The sequence below is a fragment of the Trichoderma gamsii genome (assembly GCF_001481775.2).
Source record: "Trichoderma gamsii strain T6085 chromosome Unknown Scaffold_19.2, whole genome shotgun sequence".
Taxonomy (NCBI): Eukaryota; Fungi; Ascomycota; class Sordariomycetes; order Hypocreales; family Hypocreaceae; genus Trichoderma; species Trichoderma gamsii.
The window spans coordinates 43,694-71,047 of record NW_020171356.1 but is presented as its reverse complement, the minus strand read 5'-3'; the positions used below and the strand labels follow the sequence as shown (position 1 = coordinate 71,047).

The window sequence follows — 27,354 nt, the reverse complement described above, 5'->3', positions numbered from 1 at the left end:
TTTTACGGTGTGAATGACCCCGTATTCGTATGCGTTGATCTATATAAACGATGGTGAGTCTTCTGAATCTGAGCTGGACACTCCCAGTCGTCAAGTCTTTTTCTTCCCCATCATCTCTCTGATAACGCCTTGAGTCTTCAGGATGAGGTTGTCTGCTACTCTTCCGGCCGTTTTGGGCTTCTTCTCTTTGGCTGTAGCAGCCCCAACACCAGAGACTCAAACTCTCGAGGCTCGGTCCTCAGTGAGCGTAAAAATCGCCTCTGGAACCATCGTCGGCAGCTCCATCTTGGGCATTGATACCTTTAATGGTATACCCTTTGCTGATCCGCCAGTGGGTAATCTCAGACTTGCTCCTCCTCAGAAGCTATCCAAGAACTTGGGAACCTTTTCCACACCGGCACTTCCTCCTGCGTGTCCTCAAATGTTTCTTTCGACAGGCTCGTCAAACATATTGATCAAGCTGTTGGGAAGCTTCTTAAACTTTCCCTTCTTGCAGCCGATCACTGGCCAAGAGGACTGTCTGAATATCTCTGTTCAGCGACCTGCCGGCACCAAGGCTACAGACAAGCTGCCAGTGGCATTCTGGATATACGGTGGAGGATTTCAGCTTGGCGCCACAGTCACTTATGACGGCACCAGTCTTCTCGCTACTGCCATTGCTCAGAATCAGCCTATGATCTACGTTGCGGTCAATTACCGCGTTGCAGGTTTCGGTTTCCTTCCAGGAGCTGAAATCCTCAAGAATGGCAGTGCAAACTTGGGGCTATTGGACCAGCGTATGGGTCTCCAATGGGTGGCTGATAATATCGCGGCCTTTGGCGGCGATCCAGACAAGGTCACCATCTGGGGCGAGTCTGCAGGCGCAATGTCCGTCTTTGACCAGATGATTCTTTACGGCGGCAATGCTACGTACAATAGCAAGCCTCTGTTTCGCGGTGCCATTATGAATTCTGGAACTGCCGCACCAGCTGAGCGTATTGACTCTCCAAAGGCTCAAGCCGTTTACAACAATGTTGTCAACAAGGCCGGCTGCAGCGGAAAGGCAGATACATTGGCATGCTTGCGCCAACTGCCTTACAGCACGTTTCTCAACGCAGTCAACTCGGTACCAAGCATCTTCTCCTACAACTCTCTCGGGTTGTCGTACCTACCACGCCCAGATGGCGTTGTTCTTCAGGATAGTCCCGATGTTCTCTTCGAACAAGGCAAATACCATCCGGTGCCTATGATTATCGGCGATCAGGAGGATGAAGGGACCTTGTTCTCTGTTTTCCAGACCGATGTAAACGACAGCCCGAGCCTTGTCAACTGGCTTTCCACATACATGTTCTCCAATGCCACAAAGGCCCAGCTAACTCAATTGGTCAATACGTACGATACCGCTATTTCCAGTGGTAGTCCATTCCGGACAAGTATCTTCAACGAATTCTACCCTGGCTTCAAACGAACGGCTGCGCTCCTCGGCGATCTCGTTTTCACGCTCACCAGACGCATGGAACTTGCTACCCACGCAAAACTGAATCCCAGCGTGCCCACCTGGTCCTACCTCTCATCTTACGACTACGGCACTCCCTTCCTCGGCACTTTCCATGCTTCCGACATCATCCAGGTGTTTTACGGAGTATTGCCTAACAATGCCATGTCAAGCGCCAGATCATACTTTTTCAACTTCATCTACAACCTTGATCCAAACGTAGGGACGAAGGGGTACGCCAAGTGGCCCAAATGGGCGGATAACCAGCAGCTCATGTGGTTCCAATCAGCCGACTCGAACAGTCTGCTGGCGGACAATTTTCGAAATGAGAGCTACCAATGGATTGTGCAAAACAAGGCGGCTTTGAGGGTGTAAGCATGACAGTGATGGGCGGGTATGGCGTTTTGGGAATGGAATTGAGATAAAAAACAAAATTGGAAACTCAAGGGCTTGAGTTGGATGTATGTATATATGACCTATAAGTGGAACAGATGGACAAAACGTGTATATATGAATGAATGACATGAGTGAATGAAAACAAATTGTATAAATGAATGAATGAACGGATGGATGGTGCTACAGTGTCAAAGGAGAGCCCTCAGATATTGGCAACCTTCTCTTAACTGCATACGGCTAGCACAAATGCCATTGCATATATAAGTTTCGCAACATTTCATCCATAAGATGGTAAAATAAACGGCCACCGTTATTTCTGCTGTAAAGATGTTAAATGCTGCCAATGGCGCAAGCAAACATAATCACCTTTAACATCGGCGCATTCATCTCCACCCTTTTCCTCCTCGAATCCGGCGCCGATAAATTCATCGCTCACGCAGCCGCCCTCGCAAGCCGCATTGGCATTTCCGAAGTGACAATCGGACTCGTCACCGCAGGCGCAGAATGGGAAGAAGTAAGTGATTCCCAGGTAGCTCTGAATAAAATTTTTTGTATATATATATATGCTGATGTTTCACAATCTTTCTCCAGCTCGCAGTTGTCGTCGCGTCGCTGGCGCAGGGCCGACCATCCCTGGCCATGGGCAACGTCATCGGCTCGGCCATCTCCAACATCCTGGGCGCCTTTTCGCTTGGCCTGCTGTGCTTTGAAGGAGAAGGAATCGAGTTTGATAGAAGCGCGAGGATTTATTCCCTTTTGACGGCTGTGTTGACGACGTTGGTGGTGCCGGTCGTTTACTTCCCGAACGGGATTGTTTGGCTGGTTTGCGGACCGCTTCTGGTTGTTGTGTTTGGCATGTACTTTTTGTTTGTGGCTGTGGCGATTGGGCGGGGGGTGCTTGCTGCGCCGCAAGACTCAGACAGCGAAAGCGATGATGATGATGATGATGAGGACGATGCAAGTTCTGTGGGCAGCACGACAGGCCTCCTCGCGGATGGCTCAACTCTGAGGGCGAGGCAACGCCGCAATCACCACCAGCTGCTGTATCACGGACTCTACCTCGTCTTTGGCTTCCTCGCCATCTGCCTCGCCGGCTATGTCCTCTCCCAAGCAGCAATCAACACCATCGACCAGCTGCACACCTCCGACATGCTCTTCGGCATCGTCGTCCTCGCCATCGCCACGACGCTCCCGGAGAAGTTCATCGCCGTCATGAGCGGGCGTCGCGGGCATCCGGGGATCCTCGTCGCAAACTCTGCGGGCAGCAACGTCTTTCTCTTGACTCTCTGCTGCGGCATCATCATGATGGACGCAGACGCAGAGGGGGGCTTGGGCAGAGAGAATGTGACGATGGCGGAATTGGCTGTTTTGTGGGTGTCGACGGCGCTGTTTGCGGGGACGGTGTGGTTTGGGGGCCGGGTATCGAGATGGATTGGCGGAGGGATGGTTTTGGGGTATGTTGGGTTTATTGTGCTGGAGGTTGCTGTGGTTCACAAGGTTGGGGACTGACGGGTCATTTTTTGAGATTTACAAAGTAAACTTGATGAAGCAAAAGGGCATGAAATGGGCAGCCGTAGCAGCAGTATAACTAGATATACAATAGAGGTAATGAGTAGTACTCAGAAGGAGTAAAAGAAATCAATAGGAGCAGTAGAAGCAACAAATACATACACTAATAACAAGTGTTATAAAAGTCTCATTATAAATAAACAACATGATCAACAATGGTTTGATGTGTTATTCGCTCTTCATATAGGCCACACCTTCGGCATTGAGATAACATTATGAATACTCAATGTCGGTGGTATGTTGAGTCTGCATGACCGCAAAATGACACTCTTATATCACCCACTCCATCTTTTGAGACTGTGTTACAAACTTTTATGTCTTTGCTCGTCGCGTTTTAGGGCTCCTGGCGGTTCATCGTCTATTCCTGTTTATTTTCATCGATAGTGCCTGAATCTCGTGTTGGAAAATGTACCAATCATCATCTGAACAATAGCCAGTTATGTAGCTTCATTTTAACTTTGACATTTAACTTTTACATTTATATATATACACCATGCCAAAGCATGTTAGCAGGCATGTTACGTTTCAAGTTACATGCGCCAATAATTCCATTTTAGACATCGGTTAGTTGTACCCATTAGTCGAGAGCCACTGCTTCAGCGCAGCAGCGTCACGCTTCTTGTACGAAGCCCTGCCCCTAATTCTGTCCTTGGCCGTCTCGAGCGTACGGTTAAAGCTGCTCGTGTCCTTATCCTTGAAGAACTCCTCAACTTCGTCAATGATGGCAATGTCAGTAAAGGGTTTCAAGCTAAGGCCAATGAAGCGGTCGACAACAATGGGGTTTCCGAGCTTGGCGGCGACAAGATCCCAGTTGTTCTTCATAAAGTCCCACTGGATGGTACGGCCAGTAGGGTGAGCGGCCAGGTTGCCACCAAGCACGTGCATATCGGCCGCAGGGACGGCGTTCTGGGGAGGAGATGAGTTGAAGTTGAAGGGAACGAGGTTGTTCTTGATAAGATCGGCATCTTCCACAGTGGCAAGACAGCTGAGAACAATGAGTTTGCCGTCGATGGCCTTGGTGCTGAACCACTCCTTCTTGAGGACTTCGACGTTGCGCGCGGCGTTGTCGGCGAGACCAGCGCGCCAGACGATGCTTCGTAGAGACGGGTGGATGGGGTTGGCCTCGGGGTTTTCAACCCAAGCGTTGAATCGCTTGATACCTTCCGCCTTGACCCTGTTCGAATGGTTAGCAATAGTTGCTTTGCCGTGATTTTGCGCTTGGACATATGATATCAAGTAAACAAAAAGAGAGAGAGAGAGAGAATTTTCACTTACTCGGGGTGTCCAGCAGAAAGAGCGCTAAGAAGGAGTTCCTTGCGCAGAATACCGCCAAGGTAATCCTCGCCCTCGGGGAACTCCCATCCAACCTGCTTGACCTTCTCATCAATCAGCTTGACGGTGAAGTTGTTAATACCCTGCTTAATCTCCTTGTCCTCTTCAAAGACAGACTTGAGTTCTCTAATGCAGTCAAGAACTTGGCTCCAGACGAGAGGATGAGTCTCCTTCTGGAAGCCCTGGATAAAGCTCAGGAGGGCTGACGAAGAGCTGTTGCCGGCGAAAGCAAGATCCGCAGTTGAGCCAAGGGTGAAAATCTTGTCCTCGGTGCCAAGCTTGTCGAGCTGAGTGCTCAGCTTGGCCAGGCGAGAGGGAGGGTAAGCTACGCGGTAGAAGCCAGTTGCGCCGCTGTTGAGCTTATAGAAATCCTCATCAATGTCAAGGATAGTATCCTCCTTCTTGGTCAAGGACAGATCGGCAACACCAGCCTCGCCCTTCTTTCCGGCCACGCCAAGGGGAACCCACCAAGTGGTGGTGTCATCTTCGGGCTTGACATCGCCGGTAGACAGGAAACGGGACTGCTTGATGGCAATTTGTCCAGGCTTCTCCTCCACAGTCAAGACCGGGTGTCCAATCTTGGAAATCCAAGGATACATGATTTCGTTGATGTCCTTGCCAGAGGCCTCAGTGAGCGCATCCCAAAGTGCCTTGGTCTTGGCATTGCCATAGGCGTGGGCCTTGAGGTAGTTGGAGACACCCTTGAGGAAAGTCTCCACTCCGAGATGGTTGGCAAGCATGCGGATGGCAGAGCATCCCTTGAGGTAGCTGATGTGGTCAAAGATCTGGTTCACGTCGAGAGCATCGCGGACAGGCACGTGGATGGAGTGACTGGCGCGAATACCGTCAAGGCGGAAGGCATTCTGCATGCCCTCATTGACGAACTGAGACCAGACCTCCCACTCGGGGTGCAGGTGGTCGACGGCATGCCATCCGACCCAGGTAGCGAAACCTTCGTTGAGCCACAGCTCATCCCACCAGTCCATAGTAACCAAGTTGCCAAACCATTGGTGAGCAAGTTCGTGAGCCACGACGTAGGCGACAGAGTTTCTGAAGCGGCTATCGGAAGTCTTCTCGTCAAAGAGGACCTGAGTGGTGCGGTAGGTAACCAGACCCCAGTTCTCCATGGCGCCGTGGGTAAACTCGTGGACAGCAAGCAGATCAGACTTGGGCAGCGGGTAGTCAATGTCGAAGATCTCGGAGAAGTAATCGATAATCTTGGGGGCGTGCTGGAGAGCCCAACGGCCCTGTTCCTTAAGACCACGGGTGGTGTAGACACGGACTGGGATCTGCTTTCCATTGTATTTGCGGTCGGTCAGCTGCTCGATGTACTCAAAGTCACCGACAGCCCAAGCCAGGAGGTAGGAGCTCATAAGAGGAGAAGTCTCGAAAGACACGACGTGCCATCCTTCCTTGGACGGCTTGATGTCCTTGACCGGCATGTTGCTCAGGGCGACCTGGTCGGCGGGAATCTCGACATCAAGGTCGTAGGTGGCCTTTAGGTTAGGCTCGTCGAAGCAAGGGAAAGCTCGGCGGGCATCGCAGGATTCGAACTGGGTGCTGAGCATGTAGTGCCACTCGTCATCGTGGGGGACCGAGGCGGCGGGGGTTTCAGCGGGTCTGTATTTGCTGCGGTAGAAGCCAGCCATCTCGTTGTTGATGATACCTTCGAACTCGATGACGACGGAAGCCTTTTTGGAAGCGGGGATCTCCTGGTCAAAAGCGATGGTGACACGCTGAGCCTTGCCGTCGTAGGAGACATTGGAGGACTCCCACTTCTGCTCAGACTTTGTGTGGTCAACCTGGACCTTGGCATTGTGCACCTTGAGCTCGAGGGCGTTGAGGACAACCTCTTTGGTAGGCTTGACGATTTCGGATTGGATGCTGTGAAAGACATATTGTCAATAAGCAATCACGAAAAGGAGGATGCAGAGCAGATGAAGCTGCTGAAGCTACCACAGCTGAAGCTTTCTACTTACGTCACAGTGCCCTTGTACGTCCAAGCCTTGAAGTCGAGGTCGCGCAAGGACAAAACATAGTGGGAGGGCTTGATGTTATCGGGAAGAACGTCGCGGTCGGTCATTTTGTGCGGATTCGCAGCTCTGGCGTGTGCAGAGCAAGATCGAGAGGGTATCAAAGGAAGAAGGCTGTATGGAGGAGAGAGGAGGAGGGGCAGGTTAGCTTTATGAATGGAGTCTGTAAGTGCCAATTACCTAAGCAGCGCGAGGCAAAGTGCGTAAGATCTGGGTATAGGTCAGGTGCAGTGGATAAGAAGAGGCCGGAAGAGGGAATAAGGAATGAAAATGATTTGCGGAAGAGGGCTGGACGGATTCGAGCCTCCAATCCGAACTGAAGCTTGGCCGAGCTCTGCGTTTTTGTGCTTTAGCGCCCACCTTGTTCCGCATTGAGCCGCTGGCCGTGGCGGGGCACCGACGCTGGTGCGGGGCCATTACTTCGGAGCTCGTTTTGCAAAAGTGCCGTGCAATGGGCGCTGCATTGGATTGGAAGGTGGAAAGAAGATGCTGAAAAGGTGAAACCTGAGAGGATTTATGATTGAATCGTGCCTTTTCACCTTGTCTGCCTGCTTCACTGCTTTGGTATCATTGAAGAAAGGGCTTGGGCAGCTTTCGGATCCCGGAACCGAGGCTTGCCGCTAAGCGGTTGCATCGCTCATCGCTAGGCTTTGTTTGCGCTTAATCCACCAGTATAAGGTAAAAGACTTGACTAGTCGATGGAAGCAGAAGAAGGTGCGTGAACAATGCAAACAGGATTGCGACTGTTCACAGGGCATGGATATGGGCAAAATGACGACACTTGGCATGGAATAGATGGAGTGATATGAGTGATGAGAGGAGGAAGGAGAGCAGAAGACAAGAAAGAAAAATAGCAGACATACCTCCGAATACCAGATGGTTGAGAAGATGAAGATGACCAAGATGAACAAGAAGACGACAATGAAGCCATAGACCGAGACACAGACCGAGAAGATGTTGACAGTGACATCTCAGGCCACAAGGCTGAAGACGGACCCCAAGACCCGTGAAACCGACGAGTCTGATATTGAAAAGCCGCCGCTCCTCCTCCTCCCAGCCCAACCACTCCCGCCGTACCACCAACTTGTGGCCTCCCACAACTCCACGCAGCTACCGATGCATCACCAGCAGCAGCAGCGAATCGCAGACTCGGCGTCGGCTTCGGCGCAGCAGCCGACGCAGCAAGCACCAGCCGCCTCGTCACCCACCCGCTCATGGCCAAAGGGAAAAAATTCTTGTCCAGGAAAAGACACCAAAATCTCTTCAACTCATGACAGAAGTAAGGTTAAGGGTACTAAATGTCAATAAAGAAAAAAAAAAGAAAAGTAACAAAGGGCAAAATAACCCAATCAAGCAATAATTTTTCCGTGAGAGTGCTCTCATACAAGAGAAATAAGGTACTCAGTAGATAGAGCTCGGGTTAAGATAAAAGTTGAAAGCGGAAAGCACCAAATTCCCGCTTTCTGGTCCCACTCTTTTTGGTTCCTACAGCGCCTCCTATAGAACCAGGCAATTCCTACCAATCAGCACCCGACTCACTCGCAAAACAGGCACTTTTGTAGCCCCAAGACTGCCAATCGGATTATACATGAACACCATAAACAAAAGAACCTTGCCATGAATTATGATAGGATTATTCACCCTGTACGTAAAAAGTGAAAGAAAGCATCCCTGGTCTCCGCTTCGGCTTCGGCTCTCATCCGGAGTAGTACCTAGTGCAAGCCGAGAGCCGAGATCAAAGCGTCAAATCCGACTACAAACCTCCACGTCTTTAAGACAGAGATTAAGAGGACAACTACATGATTCTACATCGTTGACGCAGAGATTAAATAAATTGTTTCTTCGAATCGTATATTCTTATTCATATCTAGATCTAAACAATGAAAGAACGATTTAATGGAAAAAACAAAGTATAAAGCGGAAAAAGGCGCTGTTCTCTCAACAAGCATATACCTATATAAAAAGAAAAGTCAGGAGGTTCGCTCTCAAAGACACCCAAATCAAACCCGAATCAAATAAAACAAGACAATGATGCGCTTTGAAACAACAAACAAGAACCAATTGATGATGAAGAAAAAGAAAGCCGCCGTCAAAAGACGCTGCTGAGCACAAGCTCTACCCAGAATGACTCCCTTTGAATCAAAAAATTATTCACACACAACCAGATGTAGCATAGGATGATAATGCAGTGCTTCCCGTAAAACGCCATGTTCTACTCAAGACCCGCAATCTCCAAGACTTTCGACTAGTAAAAAAGAGAAGAACGGAGAGAGAACAAAAAGAGAATATAACAAAAAGTATGTAAACAGAAGAAACAGGGCAAAGACCAGGTAAACTTCCTAATGCATTCATCTTCCACGGCAAGACAGAATATGGCAATAACGTTAGCATAGATGACGCTGCGATCTAAGCACTTGACTCTTCCTGTTGTACCTTGGCAGCAACGGCGTCCCACCACTGGCTGTGTGCAGCTCGATCAACCGCCCCAACCTTGTCCAGCAAGTCAGACATCTGTCTAACATTCTCGACAAACTCAGACAGGCCAAGGCTAGCAAGCTTCTCGCCTGCGGTGTTGGCAGCCTTGACCTTTTCGCTGGCCGATCCAGAAGCCAGACGAGCCAGGATATTGCCTCGTAGACGTGTGAGGAGAAGACGCAAGACTGGGTCGCGAGGCTCTGTAGATCGGACAGCCATCTCCCGGCTCGCTGTCAACACCTTGGTCACCAGAGCACGCAAATGAGTCTTGGTAGGAAGGGGCATGGAACGGCCCGCCTCAAGAGCAGCCATGACGCCGTCAACTGCCGTATCTACCGAAGCATGATTAGCCTCGAGGACAGCCATGACGCGTGCCGCTTCCGTCTTCCATGCCGAACGGACATCTCGCTTCATCAGATTCTTGCATTGCAGCAGCACGGCGCCCGCAGTGATGATTCGCTGGATCATGGCCGATACCTGATTGATGCGTGCCTGGTCAAGGCGGAGCATCTCGGGAATCTGGTCGGCACCAACAGGGGTTGGCTGTGTAAAGACATCCACGAGCATCTGCGCATAAATCTTGGAGGCAGTTGGTCGTGATTTGGGGTGGTTGATGCCCTCAACATCCCGTTTCTGAACCTCAGCCAAGACTTTGGCCCTTGCCGATCGCCATGCTGCTTCGGCAGCAGGCAGGTCTTCCAGCTTGTCCCCCAGCTCCTCAGCAAATCGTTTGGACTCATACGTAGCGGCGGACTCTATCAGTGATGGGCCCGCCGCCTTGAGTAGGTAATTGATGTAGTCGCAGAGCAAGACGTCGACAAAATGATCCAGGGCCTCAATCTTGTCTATCACGCTGCCGTTGCTCAGTCTATTTTGGACCAAATCATTAAGCTGGTCATCTCGGAAGGGCGCGCAGAGCTTGGGCAGAAGGGACGCCATGGCCGAGAAGAATTTTTCGTATGAAAAGCTCCCCATCTCGAATTGCTTGTGCGCAATTTCGACATCTAGAATTTCGCCAATCAGATTGTACATGGGGTTTCCCTCCTTCAAAGGACGTTGGAGCCTGTCCTTAATGTGACCAGCTCTCAGCATGAACAAGCGGAAATTCGCTTCCTTCGGGGCATCGTCCATCGCCGCCCTCATATGAGCGTACAGTGGTCGTGAAACGACGGCCTGTTTCTCTACGTACTCCTCAGCCGGAATCTGGTATCGCTTGTTAATGGCCAGCTCGTGAACAATAATGCGATTGTCTGGAATCAGTCCGTTGAGGCCCGTCTTGGTAGTTGTTGATTTAGCCTGGCTCTTGCTAGCGGGGGTTGACGGAGGAGTAAGCATCTGCGAATCCGACGAAACAAAGTTGCTAGCCGTCGCTTGGGCATCTCCAGAGGCACTTTCGCTGTCGGCAACTCGGGGCTTGGTATCACCAAGTTTCTTGACCCTACGTGATTTTCTGGCTTCGCTTATGGCCTGGAAGATCATCTTCCTTCCCTTCTCAGCACCCGCCAGCTGCTTTATCCTAACAATTAGCATGAGCTGGCTGTCTTGAATGCTTTGTTGATAGAGCGCCGCGGCCGCTTCATCCGACGTCTCTTTGACAGTATGGAAGATGGCATCCAGTTCCACAATCTGCATCAACATGACCTCAATAAGGGCGTCCGAATCTCTCGACTTCCAGGCTATGAATGCATTGTAGAACGCCGAGTATGCCTGTGGAAAGGTGGTCTGCAGTGAAGGGGGCATGGTGTAGCGGTTAGCTGGTGTCAGCCAAGCCAGAATATTTTCAAAGGAGATCAAGACATCTTTTGCCTTGTCAACTAGATCTTGTAGCTGAGGGTTATTCAGATCTGCCGCAGGCAGTCGATGGCCGGCAAACAGCGCTTCCTCATCTCTGGCTTCGGGCCCCTCGTCGACGTTGTTTAGTACCTGGTCAGGATGCCCAAGAATGAGAAATGCGCTCAAGAAAGTGCGGACCGCAGCCATCTCCTCGACAGAGCCTGGCTCGCCCTCCTGGAGGCCACAAATCCTCAGAAGCTGGGATGTGATGAGCACGACATGCGGCTGAGCCAGTAGGCTAACAACGGCATCAAAGGATGTATCTCGTATCCCGTCAACACTGAGGCCGAGAGCATAAAATTGCTGGATAGTCTTCTTTCTTGCACACCCACGCCACCAGGTCTGGATCTTGTTGGCTGCCTCATCGTCAGTCAACGCCGGACGCAAAGCCAGGTCCTTTGCAAGAGGTAGTGCCTCGGCAGAAGACTTCTTGGCAACGACACTCTGGCCCCTGGCGCGCTTCACTGCAGACTTATTGAGAAGCTCCTCTCGTCGTTTCTGCGCTTCGGCCATGCGCTCCTCCATCTGCGCCTTCATCTTTGCAATTTCCTGCTCGCGACGCTCCTTGGTTGACTCGGCAACCAGCTTGGCCTTTTTGACTTCTTCGGCACAGTTGGCCACAATTTCAGCCAAGTTGCGCTGCCGTGCCTCTTGCGCCGCCAACGCACGCTCTTCTCTGGCAGTTTGTCCTCGAGGAGCCGCTTTTGCCAAAGCAGCTCTCAACCGAACCTTTTCGGCATGAGCAGCCCTATCAGCCAGCCGGGCGCGGCGGTCCTCTAAGAAGTTTGTGCGTCGGACGTGCTGTGCATTGTATTTGCTGCTGTCGCTATTGCGGCGGCTGGTGGGCTGGATAGATGAGCAGCGAGAGTGGGCGGAAGACATGGAGTTGCGGCGCGATGAGGCGGCGGAATCTCTGCGGCGTGTCTGTGAGGGTCGGTAGAAGCGGGCGGCGATTCGCGGCGGAGGCGTAAAGATGCGTCTTTCAGTGTCCTGCATGTCTTCTTCCACGGATGGCATGCCGAGATCAAAGTCCATGTCTATGCCCAGGCCCAGGTCGTCGTCTGAGAATGCGCAATCGGAGTCTTCATAGATGTCCACGGGGTCCGTCAGGTCCACGGATGAGCGACGCGCGGCATCTGCCTCGTTGGTTTCAGCCATGATGAGCGTTGTAGTCGCGACCGTAGGGAGATGTTGGTTGCCAGTTCCGGCGGGACAGCCGGCAGACTTTTATAACAAAATACGAAACCAGCAGGCGTTGTATGCAGCAACCGGGGCAATCGAGGCCAATCCCTCTAGGCCACCGCCAGTTTGACAAGTGTGCAGACAAGGTACCTTTAGATCCGAGAACCAATTATGCGCGGCGTTTGTTCTCAATTTCGTCGGCCAAGGCAGCGATATAGAGAGTGTGAGGTGGTGCGCCGCTTCGTCCTGGCGCAGATAACGAAAATCTTAATAGCAGCCCTTTTACCAGGCAATAGCACTAAGAGAGAAAAAAAGAGGTGTGGCTTGTGCCGAAGGAGGGAAACAAGAACAACAAGAGAGGACAGCCAACGACAGACAGAGGCCTCACTGAAGAGAGACGCGATGTGGTATTAGAGGGAAGATGCCGTCAGAAAGGCCCCGGTCCGAGTTTCACGAGCTCTGCATGCATACGAGGCTGGTTTCGAAGGAGGAATCGCAGAGCAGGGTGGTGAATCAACGATGACGGATGACTGATCCGGATTTACAGAAGGGGAAAGGCGGTGTCGGGGCAGTGGAGGAGGGCGGTACCGGTACCTGGGTGCGTGCGGCCTAGCGGTGCCTGTAGCGCCACAGATTGCTTGGAGGGAGCTGCTGCAGGTCATCTACAGTCATCCATGCTGTAGAAGCAAAAGCTGAGATGCCTGTTGATGTACAGTAGGGACTTTTCAGATCTCTCCAGGGCTCACCCTCCTTCCAGTGTCTTGCATTTATTTCTCGCGTATTGTTTGCTAATAATCCAGGACTTACATTAGACTGCTCCTCAGTTGCCAATGCTCAGAAGCGGTATCATCATTCAATCTCAGCACAGCCCACGCCGGCAAGCAAGCAGTCAAAGTACCAGTACCTGCACGCTAAACGTCATCTGCGCAGGCAAAGAGGTCATGCAAGTGTATCGAGTCAGCTCCAGGGCAGCTCTCGACTGCCTAATTGGCCTCTTGTTAACCCATGCCAAAACAACGGGCGCCTAATAGGCATTCACAATGCTTCGAAATATGAATTAGGTAGCAGTGTTATTGCTTTCACTGCTATCAAAACCAAATCAACTGCCATATCGCTGCAGCAACAAGCAGTACCTGTACCTGTACCTAAACCTCATCTCAATCCCCCGTACGCAAATAAACAGCGGGGGTGTTAATATGAGACGCCCACCGATTGATTGGCAATCACCTTCCATTCCTTTCCACGCCAGCCATCCCCAGCATTTCCTCAGATCAAGTCGAGAATCGGCCTACCAGGTTTCAGAGCAGAGGATTAGCATATCATGAGACTGCTCATCTTCCATAGAAGGAGCTAGCATCTTTTTCTCCAGCCCCCTATACGCATCTACCGAGGAGTATTTGTCTGTATATACTTCAGCGTGCCAATTTCAATCTCAACCCCCCAATTCTATTAATAGCACCGCTGTTCCGAATCTCAAATCCACATTCTAACTTTCCGCTGCTATGGGGCACGGCAGAAAAAGAAGAATAGAAGAAAACAAAGGGGCAGCCCAATGGTACTACTAGTAGATAATCTTTATAAGAATTCGTTGCCTGGTCAGGCAACAGGACTCGGCACTACGTGCTACTCTCTTAATCGCGCGCGCAGGCCGCTGCCCACGTTATGCGGGCAACGCACACGCAAGCAAGCATGATATCAGATGGACCCCTGCCCAGAGAACCTGTATCGAGAAAAACAACTCCGGAAAACCCGTGCTCGAGAGAATAACGCACCTACCATGCAGCACTAAAATCGAATATACCAATAAACCAGCTACTAGCTACTCACTTAAGCATTGAGCATGGATATCCATCCTAAGTATTCCCACATAATGCAAAGTACCTTTCATCCCATATCCCTTTCGCAGCGCCACTTTCGCTCTCCCCCGCGTGAACGCCGCAAGACACAGAGGCATGCATGCATATGCACGTCTCCGTTTCTTGTCTCAGGCCATCTCCATCAAAACCTTCATGCACGTAACCGCACGCGACCACAGCCCCGACTTTTTTTTGCTAACCCATCCCTGGAAGCTCGCTTTTTCTGAACTCTTGTGTCTCAGTGTCATGCACGTCATGTTTCTGCTTTGCTTACACCATTGTGTTCCTATAATTCTCGTGAAAGCGACAGTAAGACTGTGCGTATATCACAATGAAAGCTCATATTCTGTGCGAAATAGATGATGAAATGTTCATTATCAAATCCGTCGATAAAAATCGAACAATTAGGGCTATTGCAATGTCATGTTTCCGTAAAACGCCATCAACTTCCCATCATCTCACGACAAATTAGAATGAACAATCAATCGTAACACTTATTCAGTCCCCGTCCGGGTTTACCATCTTTTCAAGCAAAGATGGATATATAATATATATTATATACATATACTCCGTAATTTGTGTGCGTGTTCGTATCTGTGTTATGTTGAGTGTGTTTTACCAAGAATAACCATAACCATGCCATCGTATTTCCCTTCCAATCGAAACATTTACGCTTCCTGTTGTTCCGCGTAATGGATTACTCTTTCCAAATAAAAGAAGAAGAATAAAAAGACCTCAGAATGGTACTGATAAGAAGAAGAAGAAGAAAAAAATCAAATCCGTGCCAACGCCTGTTCCTTGCTGTGCCTGCTAATTTCTTTTTGCTCTGCTTCTGGTTCTGCTCTGCTCTGCTCTGCTCTGCTTTCTCACTAATGCTTTGGAAAAACTCTTCTTCCCCTTGGATGTGTTATTTGACCCGCAGGCCATAATGCTTTCTAAAAAAAAGTACTTGTAAAAAAGAACATTAAAAAAAATTGAGTGGAAAAAGAAAATGGTTCAATCATGCGAATTGGTAGCTCTCGCTGCGGTGTCTTCTGCCGTCAGGCCCTGCTCTCCCCTTTTCGTGCAGTCGGTTGACCCATTCTAGGACCGTCTCGTAACACAACACATATTGCTGTAGACTCTGAACCATGCTGATTCTCTGCTCGCGGAAGTCTTCTACAGTCTTTTGAATCAAGTCGACCGAATTGTCCTGCATCCAAGACAGGTCGAGGGTTGGGTGCGCCTCAATTTGCCTCTCTTCAAAGTTTGGTTGGTGGTCCAGATCGAATGTGAAGCTCATCTGCCTATCAAAGTTTGGTTGGTGGTCCAGATCGAATTTGAAGCTCATCTGCCTGTTCGTCATGGGGGAAATGGCATCATCCAAATCCATCAACATGTCGGCTGTTGACGCTTGCACTTGTGGCTGCCCTCCTCCCGGCATTTTGGATAGTCGTTGGCGTTTCATCATGTCAATCACACTGTCGACTGTGCAGAAAGCTCCTGTCCGGCCACATCCCGCAGAGCAGTGGACCAGCATTGGACGACTTGCGCTATCAGCTTCAGGCTCGTCGTACCAAGTGATTGGCGCAAGGCCATTAGCAATCTTGCTGGATCCCATAACCGAGGCCGTCTCAACGGGTAGAGCCGCCCGCTGCATGACGTTGGCGAGTTCCACTAAAGCAAGGAGGTGAGATGGTTGTGCTGGTGCTCCAAAGTCGGGCCATGAAGAGAAATGCAGGTGCGTAATCTCCCTGATTGGTGCAAAAGGGTGGGCAGAATGGCTGAGTGCAAACTTTCGAACGGTGACAAAAGTGTCAGGCTGTGCTGGAGCAGGATTCGTTGCAGGTGCTTCGAGAGTAGTGGTGGTGTTTGCTCGTTTCCGGCTGGCCTCGCCGGATGGCATCGTGCTTTGTGTCGTTGCAGCATTAGATTTATACTTATCGAGGTCGAGAGACGCCTTCTTCTCTGATATCTTTCTCAGCTTGATGGGGCCGTATTCGTAGTCGTTCCAGTATGTGTGGCACTTCAATTGTCCACCTTCAGACTCGGCAGTCAACATGATGATGACACGCACGTCTTGTTCCCAGACAACCGACCAGAAATCCTAGTGAGGTACAACAGGTTAGCTGCTACGAATAATAACCTTTAAATCCCAATTCACAAGTCAATGAACTACGCTCTAATACTTACCTCAAACGTGGCGGGCAGAGGACCCTGGCTTGCAATGTATCTCTTGTTGCTTCTGGATGCGGTGAGATGACTGGCGTTGATGTAGTCACAAGAGCCCTCGGGCTTGTTCTGGAGCTTGACGCGGGCATGCTCAAAGGGGAGAATGTCCTTGTAGCGGTTCTTGCCGCCCTTCTCAACACCGCAAAGCTGGACTCTGCCGTTCATGGCGGGATTGTGGGACGGATTGTTCTCATTGAACGCGGCATACGCATTCTGCATCCGAGTCTTCTCATCCTGCTCAATCTGCAAAAATCGATCCGACACCTTTTTGCCGTGGTCTGGCTGGTCTGCGGCCTCGCGAAGCCACTGAGGAAGCTCCTCTGGCTCAAGCCCCTGTGGCCAGGAGACGTCACGCTGGCCTACACCGTCTGCAAGATCCATATTCTGGCGAATATTGGAAAAGAAAGGGTTCTTGGTCGTAGGAAGCATGACGCCGCCAATCACAGGGGCAAGGCCGCCGCCAATGGGACCGGGCCCGCCGTTTGATTTAGATGAGGCGCTCGATGAAGTGTCGATCATGTCGGGATTTGTGTTCAGCAGTCCCTGAAAGCCACCCCTAAGGATGCCCGTCTCCCCCAAGAAGCCCTCATTGGTGAATTTCTTAATCATATTCTGAGCTGCGACCGTATCACGGTTATCTGATGAGCGAGCATCGTAAACGATAATCCAGGATACGTCACGCCAGGTGCTAAATTTTTCTCCTGCCACATCGTTGTTTTGGAACGTCTGCTGTAGCTTCTCCGTGTTGTATGTCGCTCGCTTCAACAGAGTGGTGGGTATACATAGGTTAAGCGCTCCTCTAATTCGGGAGGCAGCGTAGTTTGCAGAAGAGCGTATATCAAGCAGTAAAACGCTCTCGTCGTCTTCTTTTTCGATAAGCTCTTTGAGAGCAGCGGCACTAATCATAGATGGCTGTCCGGGCTCTATCTTGGTCGGCATGGTGACTGATCTCCTAATATCCGACATCTGAGGTGAGGGAGGCTCGGGCCGGTGCTCCATTACAGACAATCGAGGATCTCTGTCCTCAGCTCGGGTCAACGTCGTCCGGCTTTGGGCAGGGTCCATGGGTCGCGGGGACTCAAACCTCGGAATGCTACCTGGGAACTGCATGGTGGGCAAGGATGCTTCTGAATTCCGCTTCGACTCAGATGACATGTAGGCAGAGTCCTGGAGGCTAACCTGGTCAATATCCATGCGGCTAGGTGGGTGATCTCTTGCAGAGCTCAGGGCACGAGGAAATGAGCTTTCAGAGCCTGTATCGCTAGCATGCGTGTGCCATCTGGGCGCCTGTGGGCGTTTGGGAGCTGGGTTAGGCTGGATGTAGTGAGAAGTCGACAGGGCAAACGAGGTTCCCCTGTTCAAATCAACCTGCCGTCTGAAGGCCTCAAATTCAAGCTCTTGGTTGGACTCGAGGGTGATTGGCTTGGGAAGAGCAGCCGCAAAGGATTTGACCGAAGAGGATGCCGGGCTCCAGTTGTTCCCCAGGCCAGAAGATTCCCGGGGATCGTGGGCAGAGTCGTTGTTGACAACCAGGCCAAAGTAGTTGGGACTTGATGGGCGCATCTCAGGTCGATGGGGGGACAGCTTGGGCGGGTGGTTCTGGCCAACGGAATGCGATGGGCGGGGAGACGAGATGGGCGTCGTCGACTTGCCGCCATTCATGCCCGCGCGGGACAGCGAGAGAGAATGTGAGTGAGAAGTGATGGGAGCGTTAGTCTTTAGTGTGTAGTGGACAGGCGTCCGGTCGCCAGCTCGAGAGTCATGCATGGCCTGGGCCTGGTGGTCAAGTGGAGGCGTCGATAGCATCTAAGATGGCGGTCATCGGCAGCTGAAGAGGGCTCTTTTAGCCAGGTGAGGTGAAAGCGAGGCCGAACAAAGCGATAATGAATGATTAACACAAGAGTCTGGAGCGCCTTTTCTCTTCGCGGTACCCCAGTGTCCCTGTAAATGGCGTCAAAAGTCAGCTAGCTCAGGGCCGGTATTGCTGAGTCGTCTGCTGCCGTAATGTCGAGTGGAATCTGGAAGATGGACGAAGACTGGATGAGTGGCAATCGTAGATCCGTGGTGGCTCTTTAAATCGAACGTGGTGGCAACAGAGCCGAAATGAGGGTAATAGACAGAGGATGTGGCGCTGGGTTCTATAAACAGATGTGCGAGCACCCAGCCGAATCCGCGGTGCGAGCAGGGTGATGAAAGAGGAGCAACAATGATGACGAGCTGAGATGATGGCCGTCTACCGTGGGATCTAGATGCCCGGCAAGACAAGAAGAAGCAGATTGACAAAAGGGGGGGGGGGCCTTTAGAGAAGAGAACAGACGATGCTTTGCATATGAGGCGGGAAAAGATGGAGCAGAACCGAAAACAAGAAAGAAGAGTGAAGCCGAAAGAAGGCCCAGAACTTGGTTTGAGCGGCTACCAGTCCGTCTCGGCAGATGCGTCTTGGGGAGAGAGAGATTGGATGAAGGGGGCAAAAGACGACGCTGGAGCTTCTCGTGTTGCAGAGCCCCTTCAGGTGTTCTGGATGGACCCAACGTGCTGGTGAGGATCCCACCCCGGGGCCTTTTTTCGTCAAGATTAGCGCGCAGAAAAGAAGGGGTTTTCACCACGGGCAGAGGGTGGGTGTGAGATTTGGGGCGAGCGGTGGGAGAAAGGGAGACGAGACAGCCAGATGCGTGCTGATGCTAGCACGAGTACCGGCGAGTACATGCCGCAGAAGCAACAGCCGCCGCTGGACAGAGGGCCTGGGAATGTGTGTGGGAGGGCGACAGGGGCAGTCGAGGTACTGCAAGGTACCGCAGTCAGCTGGAGTGCAGCGCGGGTACGTGGCGGTACTTGATGAGGAGTGGATGCGCCGACTCGTTTAGTGTGTCTACAACGGCGCTGGTATGATTCTGATGATGATGATGATGATGATGATGATGTTAATGAGGATTGCTGCAAAAGTGGCAGCATGGGACAAGCACAGCGAGAGCAGAGACTGAAGGGTTTTGCGGGCCTTCGTCTACAACCACGCAAGGCGTGGCAACGGCCTGGCGCTGCCACTCCAAGCGCTCCAGCAGTACGTGGACCGTTGCTGGCTGGTGCGTGGCAGAGCTGCAGCGGTACTTCGAGGTACCTGGGCCCCAGGATGACGGCGGTGGTCCGGGGCTGGAAAAGAAGACTTGCTGGACGCTGATCGCGTGCGGTAGGGATCGTCGCTGGCGGAGAGCACAGAAGGGTCTGGGCCGTGGTTGTGGTTTTGCAATCCGGTTTACAAGGACAGGATCCGCGAGATGGATGGGGGGGAGGGGGGTCGCATTAACCTGGCCTGCGACCTGGCAGCAATCAATATTGTTTGCTCTCATGCCACAAGATTCCTTGAGAGAAAACGCTGGCTCTCCAGTTTTTATTCTTTATTTTCGTTTTGAGAAGTGTCTTACAGCATGTCATCACCAGATTCGTTCTTGAAGCTTCTCTCTGTCTTTCTGTAACAGAACATGATGCTCAAGAGAGTTACAAAAGCGCACAACACCGGTTACCTATTTGCGTTAACCACAGCCGCGATAGAATCAATCTCGCCCCAGGCCGGCCATCGACCCATCCATTCCGATACGGGCGCCTCCTCATCCGTTAGCCAATTCCTCGCCCGTCAATGAGACAGCAGCAGCGTCAAGCATCTCAAAGGACCAAAAACGCTACAGCCACCGTATCGCTACAGTACGGTACAGGCACACGCTGAGAGAAGCTCCAGGCGTATCCTCCACCGTCGAGGTTCCCAGAAACAAGGGCCCCACCACCATCGTCATTGCGGCGCCAAAAGGTCAAGGGTCCCCGCTAAGACTCCCCCCATTAGGTCCCCGTAAAAAAAGGCGCCCCCCAAACCACAGCGCCAGGGCCAACCAGAGCGCGGGTGGCGCTGCCGCAAAACGTCACCGGCCCCTTTGAGTCTTGGTCGCTGGGAGTCTAGACTTTGAGAGCCCCAAAAGAAAAAGCGGCTCCGCGATGCTCCGTGTCTCTGCATCCCTGTCACGTTGTACCGCTGCGTATACGCTGCGATACTTTGACGTCCAATGCCATTTCGTTTTGGTAGTCTAGCTGCTCCCCCATGGATCTTCATCGTTGCTCCAGAATGGCACAAGGCATTGCTTGCTCAACGGACGTTTTAATCCGGCAATTTGCTTCAAGAGCAGGGCCATACTTGAAATCCTCGAGCCTCCACGCATACAGTAGATTCGTCCAACAACCCAAGCTCTTTCATCTCCACTAGGTAGCATCCCACCGTAACCAGCACACGAAAGAGCAGACAGAGCACGAAAAGCAAGTGCTGCAGCTAAGCATCCCGTACTCGTGCTACGATTGCTCTCGTCCTGGGCTAGCAGCGGTGCCAGCCAGCGATTGATAATCATGGACTAGAATTTCCGCTCCATCCATCCACCAGCCCAGCGGGTGCCTGCCGCGGAAGCTTGATTTGATTGTCTGTGCCAATCCAATGCTCTGCAGCTGCAAATTGCCGGCTGGTCACGCTCACCTCATACACGTACAGGAGCAGAAGCGAATTGTCATGTCGCACAGAAAAAGCGATAACACGCGCGCGCTCTCGCCCTGCTGTGCTGTTGCTGCTGCTCCCTTTCCCTGTACCGTACTGTAGCTTGCCGTACCTTATGAAGCATCGTAAATTTGGCACCCGGCACGGTCACGTTATTGTGTGGTACCTCGCTGTACTTTTCTGTCTGCTGCTGTTCCAACTCCCTCCTCTTCCCGCCCAAGACAAAGGCGCCAAGGCGAGCGGCCAGCTGAGATTTGAAAACGGGGTACAGCAAAAGGGCAGCTCTCCTTTGGGGTATGACGTAGCAGTCTCAAAACGGCATAACGGCTGTAAGCGGCGTCCTGTCCGCCTTCCTAAACGGTGCCTGCTAAGAAAAGAGGCAATCCTCAATGGAATAGAAAAGCAGACCACGATGCCAGAGCTGCCAAATTGCAGCTGGGCGCAGCAGAAGTGGAAATGCATAGCGCAAGGGAAAGGGGGGGCCCGTCGAGACGGTGATGGACAGGTACGAGTGTCAAACCACCGCTGCAAGTAGAACTATCGATAGCAGTAGCATGAATATCCATGCACACGCTATGGAGAACTAGACATACACGAAAAAGCTACACACCACACCCTTCATGTTGATTCTCTCCCTTTGGCAGGCCTCGTTCTGTAAGGCGTACGGAGTACAAGTCGAGTCCTGTCCCTTGTCTCGTGCGGAGTGTTCGGAGCGGTACGGAGTCCTTTCAATGCCATTGACAGCTCCAGACCACTGCCGTTTCTCCTTCTCCCGCCTCTTGCGTTCTAGACTTGTCCATCCATACCATTTCAGCGTCGTATGCCGGTTCCTGTGAGCACAGAACTTCGCCGACTCATCTCAGTCTTACACCGGGTGACGAGGCCAGCTGCCCACTGGGGTTTCCTGCAAGTAAAGACTAGATTCGCCCAAATACCCTCACGACCAGTCAAGAGTTGCCAGTTTTCGTGTGCCCCTGCTCGAGGGAGCCCCTCATGTGCCATCCACTAGGACTAAGGATGCATTGCTGAGATGACCCCAGCAGAGCTTCGGAGTGTGGCTAGCCTTTGCAAAGTGCTGTGGTCTCAGGTGTCACAGCATCCCTCCTACTGTATAGCAGAATTAAGTCTCCGAAGAGGCAGGGTCAGCAGTCAACGGAGCGAGTACATGTATGTAATGGTACCACGTTCAACTGCTGCATGATAACAGCTCAACATTTACAAAACCTCAAATTACGAAGTGATAGCAAGTCCCATAGTTCAAGAACGTCGTGCATAGCCTCATCTCTCTGGTAGCGGTAAGAGCGGGTAAAACGGGCAGCCGGGTCCATAGTCAATGTGTCAAAAATGCATCTTTTGCTGTCAATTAGACGCAGAACGAGAATATATTCCGACTCTCATTCCACGATTCATTGGTGCTACTACTGCTGCTGCTATTAGTCCTTTCCATTACTACTTATGGGAATTAGTATCAGCAAGGGGTGTGAAGCCGAGATTTTCTCTCAATTTGGTTTCCTGGTCTTCTGGCCCTGCTTCAACCTGGCCCCGATTCCCGAGTCACGCAATCTCTGTCGGGTCACGCAATCGCCAAAACACCTATTATCCCCACAACGTCTCATGAGGTCTAGGTACACGCGAGCAGCGATCCCAGCGGGATTGGGATACAAAATCCTGTCTTTAGGGGTTCCAGGCCCTCTGAAGATCCGAGGCCGCGAAAACCCGAGGCCTTGACTGCAACAAGCTGAGACTTCGGTGCATTTTTACTTTTCAGGATTTCGTAAGGCTGACCTTAGCTTCTCGAGGCATTGTCAGAGGTGATTACAAGCCGTCACCAACATCTTAATCATTCCCGCTGTGCAGGGCAAATTGATTGGTCTGTGGCCACTGGATCAGATCCATTGATGTTAGCGGACTTTATCGAAATAACGTGGCAGCACCAGCAAAGCAGCTGGCAACGACCACCGCCTGTCCACCACGTTCTTTGTTCACTCGACGCACAGAGCCACCTGGACTAACAGCAAGCACCCACGTATTCCCGCTGCGGCAGCGGTTAGATGGATCAATGTGCTTGGGGGAGAGGGGCCAAATAACGCACGCTGCTGCCCTGCCTTGTTGCTGACGGTTCTCTCCAGCAGGTAGTGTTAAGGTTAAGTGAAAGAAGCTACGTACAAAACTGGTTATACCGACCCTTTGTGGCAAAATTGTCGTGGCACTTGGCATCATGCCCATCAATACGAATTCTTAATACATGTACATCACCACGAGCATCACGCACGACCCATATACCGGTCTCCAGAAAACGGAGAAGTGGGGTGACTCCGGGCAACTGTGGCTCCATGAATTCCCCTCATCCGTGTTTTCTTCTGTTCGTAATGATTCCGGACACTCATTGGTAATTGCAGATATTAAACTCGTACAGAGTTTCGTATACCTATCATCATCTTTGCAATATACTCCCCTTTACTCCCAAGGAACTGATTACCAAGACAATACACCCTCAAGGCCCACAAAAGCTGTTGAAAATTCTAATTGAGGCTTCTAAAAATAAGAACGGCCTCCTTGCCTTGCATATCGTTATTAAACACGGAGCTCAAAATCCGATGATGTCTATCCCAATTGTCCATATCAACTGACATGCTCCTTTCATTGAGATCTGCCACACCGATCAGCGGAAATCCAGGCTGTGTCTGGGACAAACCGGTAGATCACCTGTAGCGGGCGATCATGGAGGATTTCGTATTGTGTCTGAGCATTACGGATCGGACCGAGTACATTGAATGCGCTTGTTTTCATTAGAATAGTCTAGACTGGTTTTCTAAAATCCAATCAAACGTTATTGGCTCCTGTTTTACTGATGTACCCTATACTTTGGGCTCATTTTGCTAATTGGGAAACGTATCCCTTCTAGTTTATTATAAGTCCCACCGTTGAATAATGACCATTGCGCTTCATCTTCAACAGCTGTAGCTTCCATTTAAGAGCGAACTCTCTGAGATTCATCACTCTTTATCACTCACATAATTGATTCCATTTCCACATACTACAATTCCAGATCTTTCACCCCCAAATACTTACACCAATATGATAAGATAGGCAAACCTCCCAATTCCATATGCCGCCAAACCCCGCCAGGGCGCGCCCTATTTACAAGTACACTCTTTCTTTGTCTTCCACACGCGTTGGCCCAAACACAGTACGCCGTATCTAATAGATAACGACCCCTTTCCCTAGTTTTGCCCCAGAAAAAAAAAAACCATTCAATTAAAGCCGTTTTGGCGCGAAAAGAACCAATTTTGCGGAGGCGCCAAATCCCCGCAATGTAAGAGCTTGTTGGCTCTACTTAGTCATCGCCCAATTGTATGAGGGTGATATGGAGAGGGGGGAAAGCTGAGGTGCGGTTTGTTAGAATAAGGGCGCGATAATTGGGTTTTTATAAGAACTGAAGTTACCAATTCTAAGCTTCTTTGTAAATACCTGTAAAAATCTTTAATACTACGGTAGACAAGACCGTACCCGTTGACAGCCAGTCTGAGATTCAACGTAAGTTGCCGTACAAACCTCTCCAATTCTCTATCAAGACACTAACATGAGAAATGCCTCAGACTCAATTTCACCTACAAAGAGTGTCAAGAGGAAATTAAAAGAGTAGACATTCAATCATGTCCCAATCCCCAGAAGACCGCCTCAAGGCCCGCAAGCCCGTTCCAACGCCCGTCCCGGCATATCTCCCAACTGCCGGATCTCCCTTGAGCGTCGACAAGGATCTCTACGCCGCCATTCAGCAGGCCCCGCGAGTGCTTGTTGAAGAATTCACCGTGCCTATTCGATCAGGCAGGGCTTGGGAGGCACCGGCCGGGTCGATTATTGAGATAAGCACGCCCGAAGGACCGCAGGTTGGTAAGTTGTGACATGTTGTTGCCCGTTGTTCTATATAGGCTTCCGCTCCGATATAGTTCATATAACTCCTCTATCGAAAGGGGCTACATACCCAGCTAACACAATCCAAAAGGCGACCTCAACATCTGGAACCGCCACAACCCCCGCGAACGCTTCTGGGCGTCACGAACCAGACAGCTTCACTCCACACACGTCACTACGCACGACCGCCTGTGGTCCAACCTCCCCTACATGCGGCCCCTCGTCACAATCATCTCCGACAGCCTCGCCTGGTACGGCAAGGACGAAAACGGCGGCCGCGTGCACGACCTGCTCGGCACACGCTGCGACCCGTACATCAACACCGTGCTGTCCGGATCGCAGTACGACTTCCACTGCCACTCCAACCTGAGTCGAGCCGTGGCCAAGTGGGGACTGAGAGAGGATGACGTCCACGATGTGTTGAACTTGTTCCAGGTTACAGGGTTGGATGACAAGGGGCGGTATTTCATGAGTCCCTGTCCGGCGGAGAAGGGCGACTCGATTGAGTTTCTGGCGGAGCAGGATGTGCTCATGGCGTTGAGTATGTTTTTGATATTCCACGTTTTTTTTAGTGCCATGACCCCATAGGAATGGATCCGAGACTTTTTGGAAGCAGGATATTGGGCTAACTGAATAATTTTTTCCCACAGGCACTTGTCCCGGCGGTGATCTCTCCCTCTGGGGCTTTGGAAGCGACAGCGAAAAGGAGATGATCAAGGTCTGTCGTCCCCTGCACGTCAAAGTGTATCAGCTCCAGGACAAGGAGCTCTTGCAAAAGAGCGGGTGGAAGCCTGCGGAGACTGCGGGATATAAGGGTATGCATGGAGTGTTCTCTCCGGAGGGGGAGGCCGCTCAGCGAAAGTAAGACGAGTTCCGGACAGGCATGACCCAGAGTATATAGATAGCTGCTCTTCTTTCGTCTACTAGCACTAGAATAGCATGAAATGTTGAGCAGGAGGATAGAATTACTCGTCTCTTACTAGATGGTATTGTATGATGCATTTCATTATTCGTCTGGCGCATATCCAAAGATGGTGATAGAGCGAAGGAAGCTGGGGGTTAATACCCGAATAATGGTAGAATTCAACTATCCTTACAACTCCAATTCCGTTACTGCCATTCTGTTCTATAAAACAAAACCGAGGTCGCGCGGCATCCCCCTTTTTTGTGTGTATTGAAAGACGCGACCCAATTACTTCCATAGCTTGCCCAGGGAAACCTCCTTATCATCATGCTTGTTGAGAATCTTGGCCGTCGCCAGCTCAAAGTCCTCCTGTGTGACGTGCACTCTCCTCTCACGGAGGGCGTACATGCCCGCTTCTGTGCACACACCCTTCAGCTCGGCTCCAGAGCAGCCATTCATCTTCTCTGCAATCTTGGTGAGGTTGATGCCTCTGGTCAAGTTCATCTTTCGGCTGTGGATTCGGAGAATGTCGGCTCGTGCCTCGATGCTAGGCGGGGGGAATTCAATCTTGCGGTCGATACGGCCGGGTCGCAGCAGAGCGGGGTCGAGAATGTCGAGACGGTTCGTGGCCATAATGACCTTGATGTTCTTGGTTGGTTCGAAGCCATCCAGCTGATTGAGCAGCTCCAACATGGTTCGCTGGACTTCGGAGTCACCACCCGATGAGCCCTCCACTCGAGAGGAACCAATGCTGTCGATTTCGTCCATGAAGATGATTGAGGGGGCATGCTCTCGGGCCATGATGAAGAGCTCTCGGACCATTCGGCTACCCTCACCAATGTATTTCTGCACCAATTCTGAACCAGAGACTCTGATAAACTTGCAAGCTGTGTGGTGGGCTACAGCTCTGGCCAGCAGAGTCTTTCCTGTACCTGGGGGTCCGTACAGCAGGACACCCTTGGGCTGAGCAATGCCCAGAGACTCGAACAGCTCCGGGTGCTTCAAACCCAGCTCTATAACCTCTTTGATCTCTTTGATCTGCTGATCCAATCCACCAATCATGTCGTATGTGCTGTCGGGGACCTTTTCTACCATCATGAGCGATACTAGGGGATCGACCGATGACGGCAGCATCTTCTCCAATTTGTAGCTGTCTGACAGCAGTGTGACTCTCTTTCCGGGGGTAAGCTTGGCGATTTCGACATTATCGGAGACATCGACGACTAGTGTGATGATAGTCAGTAGCTGCGGGCAGGTAAATATCTTATGGAGGTGGTGATGGTGATGACCAACCATATTTGCCTTCAGGATGTACTTTAACGAGAACCTTCTTGGTGCTCATCACCTTGACGACCTCTCCAACGTAGGATCCGGGCTGTTGTAGCAGGCCCAGCTCTTCTCTCAGTAACCGCACACGGGAATTGTAGTCATTGCGTTGGGCCTCGAGACGGCGGAGAGCAGCTTGACCCTTGAGGATCTCTAGCTTCATCGCCTCGATCTTGTTGCGGTAGTACTCGTCGAGCGCCATCTTGGGCGAGCTCTCAGTGGGGCTGCAAAGGGAGGAGAAGAGAGAGTCGGTAGTGGTGATTTGGGGGGATCTGCTGCGGCCGTGGTATGCGTCGTCAAGAGAATTATCGTATGAAATGCGG

At 51.3% G+C, this 27,354-nt stretch overlaps 7 protein-coding genes across 7 annotated transcripts; 3 read left to right on the top strand and 4 right to left on the bottom strand.

The window, feature by feature from the left end:
* Nucleotides 1-50: 50 nt before the first annotated feature.
* TGAM01_v205837 (triacylglycerol lipase) lies at nt 51-1,849 on the top strand (the record flags this gene model as incomplete). The annotated part of the gene is made up of 2 exons (XM_024549730.1): nt 51-53; nt 143-1,849. 2 exons carry the CDS (start codon nt 51-53, stop codon nt 1,847-1,849), a joined length of 1,710 nt encoding a protein of 569 aa, XP_024405489.1.
* Nucleotides 1,850-2,213: 364 nt separating this feature from the next.
* TGAM01_v205836 (hypothetical protein) lies at nt 2,214-3,379 on the top strand (the record flags this gene model as incomplete). Its single annotated transcript, XM_018803965.1, has 2 exons — nt 2,214-2,384; nt 2,462-3,379. The coding sequence occupies 2 exons, from the start codon at nt 2,214-2,216 to the stop codon at nt 3,377-3,379; spliced, it is 1,089 nt and encodes a 362-aa protein (XP_018662703.1).
* Nucleotides 3,380-4,003: 624 nt separating this feature from the next.
* On the bottom strand, nt 4,004-6,854 carry TGAM01_v205835 (glutamyl aminopeptidase; the record flags this gene model as incomplete). The annotated part of the gene is made up of 3 exons (XM_018803964.2): nt 4,004-4,613; nt 4,715-6,655; nt 6,751-6,854. 3 exons carry the CDS (start codon nt 6,852-6,854, stop codon nt 4,004-4,006), a joined length of 2,655 nt encoding a protein of 884 aa, XP_018662702.1.
* Nucleotides 6,855-9,210: 2,356 nt separating this feature from the next.
* Nucleotides 9,211-12,270, bottom strand: TGAM01_v205834 (hypothetical protein; the record flags this gene model as incomplete). Its single annotated transcript, XM_018803963.1, has 1 exon — nt 9,211-12,270. One exon carries the CDS (start codon nt 12,268-12,270, stop codon nt 9,211-9,213), a length of 3,060 nt encoding a protein of 1,019 aa, XP_018662701.1.
* Nucleotides 12,271-15,150: 2,880 nt separating this feature from the next.
* On the bottom strand, nt 15,151-18,167 carry TGAM01_v205833 (hypothetical protein; the record flags this gene model as incomplete). Its single annotated transcript, XM_018803962.1, has 2 exons — nt 15,151-16,236; nt 16,323-18,167. 2 exons carry the CDS (start codon nt 18,165-18,167, stop codon nt 15,151-15,153), a joined length of 2,931 nt encoding a protein of 976 aa, XP_018662700.1.
* A 6,375-nt stretch (nt 18,168-24,542) lies between these two features.
* TGAM01_v205832 (hypothetical protein) lies at nt 24,543-25,666 on the top strand (the record flags this gene model as incomplete). The annotated part of the gene is made up of 3 exons (XM_018803961.1): nt 24,543-24,780; nt 24,893-25,342; nt 25,452-25,666. The coding sequence occupies 3 exons, from the start codon at nt 24,543-24,545 to the stop codon at nt 25,664-25,666; spliced, it is 903 nt and encodes a 300-aa protein (XP_018662699.1).
* Nucleotides 25,667-25,993: 327 nt separating this feature from the next.
* Nucleotides 25,994-27,233, bottom strand: TGAM01_v205831 (26S protease regulatory subunit 8; the record flags this gene model as incomplete). Its single annotated transcript, XM_018803960.1, has 2 exons — nt 25,994-26,928; nt 26,999-27,233. 2 exons carry the CDS (start codon nt 27,231-27,233, stop codon nt 25,994-25,996), a joined length of 1,170 nt encoding a protein of 389 aa, XP_018662698.1.
* Between the last annotated feature and the right edge of the window lie 121 nt (nt 27,234-27,354).